General features: G+C 52.2%; 1 protein-coding gene across 13 annotated transcripts in view; it reads left to right on the top strand.

The window, feature by feature from the left end:
* Positions 1–8,007, top strand: part of LOC117066632 (filamin-binding LIM protein 1-like) — a 52,078-nt gene that overhangs the window by 3,699 nt on the left and 40,372 nt on the right. The window contains exons 6-7 of one of the 13 annotated variants that reach the window (XR_004430428.1): positions 1,695–1,893; positions 3,489–4,566. The exons of 8 other annotated variants lie outside the window; for them this stretch is intronic. Coding sequence is in view for 2 of the 5 variants with exons in the window: in XM_033182046.1 (XP_033037937.1) it covers positions 1,695–1,937 (243 nt within the window). In the remaining 3 variants the exon portion in view is untranslated. 4 more of the 13 variants (XR_004430423.1, XR_004430426.1, XM_033182047.1 and 1 more) reach the window with 4 other exon arrangements.

Genomic DNA, 8,007 nt, shown 5'->3' with positions numbered 1-8,007 from the left:
CGGGGCAGGCGGGGCAGGCGGGGCGGGCGGCCGGTGTTTGCTCAACCCCGAGCGCCTGCGAGGGGGAGGGGAGGTAGCTGGTCACGGGCTAGGGGGTAGCAAGGTGGAGGAGCGGGGGCAGGGAAAAAAGGGTGGATATCTCCCGGGCTGCTTGTTTGCGTGCCTGCCCCGGTCTAAGACAACTGGGAGTCTAAACTCTATGAATCACCCGGAGTTGCTGGAGCGATAAACCTCAGGCTGGTTCCTCCCCTCGCACACTGGCTTCTCTGACTCCAGGAGGGAGTGTTTGCTTAGCGGCTGGAGCTGGCAGTGAGGCCCTGGTTCTCTAGAACCCTGTATCCCTTCCTGGCCTTGCCTTCACGGGCTGGTCTGGGGTGGCGGAGACTGAATTGTTTCAAGGCTCTTCAAGAAGAGGGGCGCAGTGCTGCTGCTGATTTGTTCCTCACTCTTGGGCTCCCTCCCGTAGCTCCACCCCCCACCCTAAGATTCAGAGGCCCCCATGCCAGGGAGGCAAACGCTTGTAGGGCCCAAGCAGTTGGGTGCCCACGCTAGAAAGGCAAACGGCGGGTCAGACCTAAGCGAGGGGCATCCATGACTCTGGACAGGGACTAGTTCTCATGAACCAGGAAACTAGTACTGAACACAGTGTGCTGGGAGGGGCTGTTCATTAGCATATGTGAAAAACCAGATAAGAGCTAGAGGAAGGTGGGATGGAAATAGTCTCTGAGACTGCTTGTGACCTTAAGAAGCCAAAGATGAATTGTGCATCTGGCAGGTGTGTTTCAATTTATTTTCAAGCTTCGGGAATCTCTTTTCCCTACCTAGATTCTCCAAAAAGGCAACTCTTGGCCCCTCCCTCACCACCCAGGCAGGGAAAAGACTGGGTCATGTGAGGCCTGGGCACCCCGGCAGCGGAGCCCTGTCTACCGCCAGCCCTGCATGGTAGATGGCAGTGGAAATGTAGGGAGGTTTCCTGAGAGCTATTTGCTCTTTTTGTGTTCACTCCATCTCACTTCTGGGGCAGGATCTGCCTTTAAAGGACAAAGCAAGTCCTTTGGGGCGGATGACATGGGCTTCAGCCTTCAGGGTCCCTGTTGGCCTCTGCCTGTGCTGGTCCAGAGTGGGGAGGCAAGAGTTGGAGAAGACATGAGACCCTCCACCATGAGTCAGACCCTGGTGGGGGCTGCTGGACACAGCGAGCCTGTGATGCTAGAAGGAAAGTGTCATGGGAGGTGGCTTTGCTTTCCGAAAAACTCCAGCCACAGGGTCCTCTGTGCCCCCAAATGTCCCTCACCTTAATTTAATACTCCAGTAGGTGTAGAACCCATTGCGAACTCCGTTTTCACCAAAAAACTACACTCCGAAAAGTGTTCAAAGAGTGCTACTGTTCAAAGGATCTCAGGGCCCAGCACAATGACTCATGCCTGTAAACCCCGCATTTTGGGAGTCCTAGGTGAGAGGATCGCTTGAGCCCAGGAGTTGGAGACCAGCCTGGGCAACAAAGACTTCATCTCTATTGAAACAAACAAAAAAGAAAATGATATGGGGTCTCACTGTGTTGCTCAGGCTGGTCTCGAACTCTTGAGCTCAAGCGATCTTTCTGCCTCAGCCTCCCAAAGTGCTGGGATTACAGGTATGAGCCACTGTGCTCAGCCTATTTATTTTTTTTTTTTTTTAATATATGAAATAAAAAGGAAGAAAAAGATTCTGGATTGCAGAGAAGCATGTCTGTGTCTACCACCCAACTACATCCACCCCCACCTGAGTTGGGTTCCTACTGGCAGAGTGAGAAACCACCTTTGTTCATTGGAAAGCTTCCTTCAGAGATGTCTGAGGTCTTGACAAGGCCCAGGGGTGAGAACACCTGTGCCACCTGCCGGCTGTGTGACTTGGGTGAGTGGTCTTATCTCTCTGAGCCCTGCTTTCCTCAACTGTAAAACTGGATGATATCACCCCCAGAATGAAGCTGTGTCTGGAATGTTCCTCACACAAGCCTGGTGCTCACAGGGAGCCAGCGATCAGCCTCCGCTTTCCTGGTGTGATTGTCATTCCCTCTAAGCCTTGACAGGTCTACCAGTTTTTATTTATAATTTAAATTTAAATTAATTAATTAATTATTTTTGAAACAGGATCTCACTCTGTCACCCCGGCTGGAGTGCAGTGGTGCGATCTCGGCTCCGGGCAGCCTCAACTTCCCAGGCCCAAGTAACCCTCCTGCCTCACCCTCTCGAGTAGCTGGGACTATAGGAGTGCATCGTCATACATGGCTAATTTTTGTATTTTTTGTAGAGATGGGGTCTTGCTATGTTGCCCAGGCTGGTCTGGAATTCCTGGGCTCAAGCAATCCTCCCTCCCTCACCTCCCAAAGTGCTGGGATTACAGGCAGGAGCCACTGCGCCTGGCCTAATGGTTTTTGACCCCAACTCTTGCAGAACTGGCATTCTTTCCGTTCTGTTTCACCGTGATTGGAATAGCTTTGCCATGCCATGCTCTGAAGCTTACCTGTGGTGTTCCTTCCACCTTGAACATTTTATGCCTCTCACCCTCCTTTTTCTGTGTGAATAAAAAGTTTTTAAAAATCTCCCCTGCCCCAAAGCTCAGCTCCAGCGTTCCTTCCTTTGCGAAGCAATCCACACCTTCCCACGAAAGAGCCATTGTGAGTTGCCCTTTTTACCCACAGCCTGTTCCGCATTCATTTATTTATCATTTATCCTAGTGCATCATAATTAGCCTTCTAAATTGGTTTTTTCTCCAATTACACTGTGCCCTTCTAGAGAGCCAGGGACACGTCTCACTCATCTTGTTTTCCCTGGCATCTGGCACTCAAGACGTGTGTGGGTAAACGTTTTCAGTAAATGCTTGTGGAATATCCGTTATTCTGTGGCTGGCCACGGCTGATCTTCCCCTCACACCAGCAGCCTTGCAAACAGCACCACCCCTACCCTGCCTCCCGTACCCCACTTTCTGGGAAGCAGGCAAGCCCCAGTGCCTACTGGAGACGTCGCCTCCCCTGGGGCTGCAATGCCCTGCATCAGAGGTGAGGGCAGGAGGCTCTGGCACCCCGGCTTGGGGCATGGAGAGGCCTACCCAGAGAGAGCCAAAGGTCAGTTGTGTTGTTTTGAGGGACTTCCCAGTTTGCCTGGGCAGCAGGAATTCTGGATTGCAGTCTCAGCCTGCAGAATCTCCAACAGGAACCATTTCCTCCTCCACAGAGTAGAAGGCCTGCTCCCTCTGCCTGGGGAGTGGAGGGCCCCAGGTCTTACAGCCAGGCCCCAGTCGGGGAGGAATAGTCCCTCACGGAGCTGAGGGTGGGGCTCCTGCTTCCTGACAAGTTGGGGCCTGGAATCCTGTGCTAGGTGGCTGGGTGCCCTGCAACCCACAGCCGGCGCTGGTAAACAGTTAGCATTTCACCTCTCCTTGCTCCCAGGCTCATATTAACTGGTTACTGCCCCGACTGCCGTGTCTGGCCAAATCTCTTTTTCTCGTAGGCTCATAGGACTTTCTGTGTGGAGCAGCGGGAACTGCCCAGTTTTTTGAAAGGACTCTGGTCCCATCGTGGCCCGTTAAGAAGCAGAAAACCAGGGCCAGGGAGCAGGCGAGTGAAACAGTCATTCACCACAACCGGCTGCCCATGGGTGATTGCTCTGGAAGTGTACCCGGAAGCAGGCCTTGGGCAGGCCACCGGAATGTCACCTGATGCTGAACCCTCCCCCATGGCTGCAAAATCTGCTCCCTCATCCCCCTCCCTGCCCAGGGCTCAGTAGCCACTGACCAACTCCCTGTGGAAGGAGAGAACGGGATCTCCTGAGCTGCTTTGATCCGGTCAGCCTCCACCCTCAGACTGAGCAAATCCTGAGAACCAGACCTCAAGGCCAAGGGTCCAGGGATCCAGGCCACTCAGTCTGCCCACCTCTATTAAAATCAAAACGGAAACGTGTAGCCAGCCCTGCAATTTGTTCCCCTGCCTTCAGGAAGCATCTCACCCCAATCTGTGAGCGGTTCAGGGGAAGCATTCCTTCTACCTTGCTGCAGTGGCTATGCCAGCCCCCAGACTGACGGCCTCTGGTGGCAGTCTTCCTCCAGTCACCCTGCAAACCCCCATCGGTGGCAGGACCTTCACTGACTTCACCCCAACACCTTTCACTCCTAACACCTTCACTGGCTCCTGGTGCCTTTATGTGAAAGTCCAGGCTCCCTTGCCCAGCATTCAAGGCCTCTGCAACCTGTAGGTACCCTAACCTTGGCTCCAGCCTCCTCTCCTTCCTGTTCCCCCACGGGAAATTGTCACTCCAGCCTGAGAAGCCTGCTCCGAGTCTGCCTCGCCCCCGCACTTGCCTTCCTGTGACTTCGCTCACATGTCCCGTATTCTCAATCCAGGATGCCGGCTCCTCCTCTTGGCCCCTTGATTCCATCCCCCTTTAAAGCCCTTGGCTCCTCCCAGAAGTTTTTGCTGGTGCCCGCCACCCCATAGTCCTCTTCCTCCCTCTGCTCTCCTGGGATCCCACCACTGGTGTGCATTTGCTACTCTTAACATGGCTCTGCCGTTTTTTTTTTTTTTTTTTGAGATGGAGTCTTACTCTGTTGCCCAGGCTAGAGTACAGTGGTTTGATCTTGGCTCACTGCAATCTCTGCCTCCTGGGTTCAGGTGATTATCCTGCCTCAGCCTCCCAAGTTGCTGGGATTACAGGCGCCCACCACCATACCCAGCTAATATTTATTTATTTATTTATTTTTGTATTTTTAGTAGAGACAGGGTTTCATTATGTTGGCCAGGCTGGTCTCGAACTCCTCACCTCTGGTGATCTGCCCACGTTGGCCTCCCGAAGTGCTGGAATTACAGGCATGAGCCACCGTGCCCGGTCCCGTGTATCTTATAAACAGAGATCTTGCCTCCCTGGCTCATGATAGTCTGTAGGGAATGGACTCTGGATTTCATGCCTCTCCATGAAATCCCTAGCATAGTGCTTTATACATCCAAAAAATGAGCACCACATATCTGTGGGTTGATTGGATTGATTGGCCAAGAGCTGAGAGGGGCTGTTAGCCTTCTGTAAGGGGAAAGGAGGGCTCAGGGTCTAGACTTTGCTTTGCTGCTGACGAGAACCCAGTACTCAGATCCTGGGCTTCCTGTGGCTCCCAGAATTCCAGGCGGAGAAGTTCAGAGAGATGCTGGCTAGTTGGATAATACAATAGCCATAATAGCTTACCTCTGTATAGTGCTGTACAATTTCAAGCACCTTTTATATATATTTGATGCTTACAACCCTATAAGGCAGATGTTATTGTCTCCATCTTATATAATTAAAAACTGAGGTTCATAGAGGCTCAGTGGCTAGCTGTGCATTAGAACTGTCTTCCTTTAGCCCACTGGACTTGCACCTCTGTATCGTGTGCTCCCCAGTACACTTCCCTTATCTCTTATATAGCCCTGACATTTTCTACCTTATTGATGCTTATTTCTGTCATGCGTTATGTCCCCAACCAAGGTATAAGCTCTTGGGAAGGGAAGATGTGTGCTTGACACATCTTTGTGTTACCCTTGGGCTCTGCCTCAGTTAATACTTGCAAGGGAATAAATGAATGAAGGAGGACACTGGAAAACACATAACTGTTGTCAAGCCAGAAATGGGCTTGGCCACCCTCCCTTCTCCCAACAATCCCTTCACCTTCAGAAGCCAGCCTCAAGACCGTGCTGCACGGGGCAATTGCCTGGCCTGAGGCAGGGCTGTGTCTCCCTGCCCGCCCGTCTTCATTTCCCATCCCTGTTCTGCTGGTGGCCACTGGCCTCCTAAGGTCACATCTGCCTAGCACACACTGCAGCCTCCCCTGCCTGCAGGACCATTCAGCCCTTTAATACCTTCTCCAGCCACTGCCACTAAAGACTTCAGGAGACCCACTCACTGATGCCAACCCCTTACCTGGATTTGAGGCCATCCCAGACTCAGCTGGATCCAGCTGGGGCCCCAGGTAATGGTGGGAGAGCCGCAGGGGAGCCAGACATGCCCCCACTCACCAGAGATGGCGCTTCCAGCAGGGCAGGGCAGGGCCAGCCAGCTGGCTTTTGGGCGGTGTCCAGCCCCAGCTGTCCCCGGCAGTGCTTGGGGCTTGACTCAGCCCTAGGCTGCCAGGAACCTAGCCGCACTATTCTGGGAGTGTGGTGGAGCCCCAGAAGGCTTGGCAGAGGCTGAAATTTCAGCCCTTTGGTTTCCACACCGTTTTCCCTTCTGATGATACGGCAGAGTTCAATCATTATGCAAAATTCAGAACCACTGATGGTGCGTTTGAGGGTCTTAATAGCAGCTGTGGTTATGCTAAAGTGGAACCTGGGCCTATACTTCAACACTCGGATGCAACAGCCTTCATTCTTGCTGTCACTCACATGGCCTTTTGGCATTTTCCTTTGGTTTTATAATTAGTCCTCATGCCCACCCTGGTACATTAACCCATTCACAGGCACGAAACAATCCCTCCCGGTTAAACCCAGTGACCAATTGCCTCTGAGGGTCTTTTTTCCTATTAAAAAAAAATTTTTTTTTTAACCGCTAGACTATGTGGGATCTCTTTTTTTAATTGAGACTGGATGATTCTGCAGTGTAAGCAATAAAAGAAAGTTGAGTTTAGAGGACAAATGATTCGAGGTGTAATCCATCTCAACTTCCAGCAAAGCAAAGTGCCCCAGGCTTGGCCTCTGAGAAGCCCTCCCCGCCCCCATCCAGACAATGGGACAGACTTCGTTATCCTCTTGGGGAAGCTGGAGGCCAGGGTGGGAGGATGGGAGGAGCCTACCAAGGTGGCGACGACGGACATAAAGCTTAAGCCTGGGTTTTTGTTTGTTTGTTTTGAGACGGAGTCTTGCTCTGTCACCCAGGCTGGAGTGCAGTGGTGTGATCTCAGCTCACTGCAACCTCTGCCTCCTGGGCTCAAGCGATTCTCCTGCCTCAGCCTCCCGAGTAGCTGGAATTACAGGTGCCTACCACCATGCCCAGCTAATTTTTGTATTTTTAGTAGAGATGAGGTTTCACCATATTGGCCAGGCTGGTCTCGAACTCCTGACCTCAGGTGATCCACCCACCTTTGCCTCCCAAAGTGCTGGGATTACAGGTGTGAGCCACTGTGCCTGGCCTTAAGCCTGGGTTTTGACTTCCCCGCATGGAATCACAGTTTTAGAGCTAGAGGGGCAGCAGAGGAGTCCAAAGAGCACAGAACTTGCTATCTATAAAATGGGGCAGTGGGTTGGGCACGGTGGCTCACGCCTGTAATCCTAGCACTTTGGGAGGCTGAGGTGGGTGGGTTGCTTGAGGTCAGGAGTTCAAGACCAGCCTGACCAACATGGTGAAACCCTGTCTCTACTAGAAATACAAAAAAATTAGCTGGGCATGGTGTTGGGTGCCTGTAATTCTAGCTATTTCGGAGGCTGAGGCAGAAGAATCGCTTGAACCTGGGAGGTGGAGGTTGCAGTGAGCCAAGATTGTGCCACTGCACCCCACCCTGGGTGACAGAGCAAGACTCCGTATCAAAAAAAAACAAAAAACAAAAACAAAGGTGGGGCAATGACCCCTGCCTCTGGGACTTGCTGTGAAGCTTAAATGAAACCACAGATCCCAGAGCCCCTGGTAGTGGAGCTCAGTGATTGGGTGCTGCTAGCTCTGGGCTCATTATCCTCTGCTCCGCAATTCTGTGGTGGGGAAAGCAGCTGGCAAAAATGGTGATGAAGCCGGCCCCTTGACTTCCTCCAGCGTCAGTGCTCAGCTTCAGAACCGGTTACACTGATTGTTTAGACAGCAGATTCCTGGGCCCCTTTCTGGACCATTGAATCTGAATCTAGCTGACGAGCCTCCAAGCCTGTTTCACATCCCCATCCCCCAAATGTGGTTAGTGATTGATACAGTTTGGCTGTGTCCCCACCCAAATCTCATCTTGAATTCCCAAGTGTTGCTGGAGGGAACTGGAGGGAGGTAATTGAATCATAGGGACAGGTTTTTGCCGTGCTGTTCTCATGATAGTGAA

The sequence above is a fragment of the Trachypithecus francoisi genome, unplaced genomic scaffold (assembly GCF_009764315.1).
Source record: "Trachypithecus francoisi isolate TF-2019V2 unplaced genomic scaffold, Tfra_2.0 Lachesis_group20, whole genome shotgun sequence".
Classification (NCBI taxonomy): Eukaryota; Metazoa; Chordata; class Mammalia; order Primates; family Cercopithecidae; genus Trachypithecus; species Trachypithecus francoisi.
Note: the sequence above shows the minus strand (reverse complement) of the source record. Positions and strands in the feature narration are given on the sequence as shown.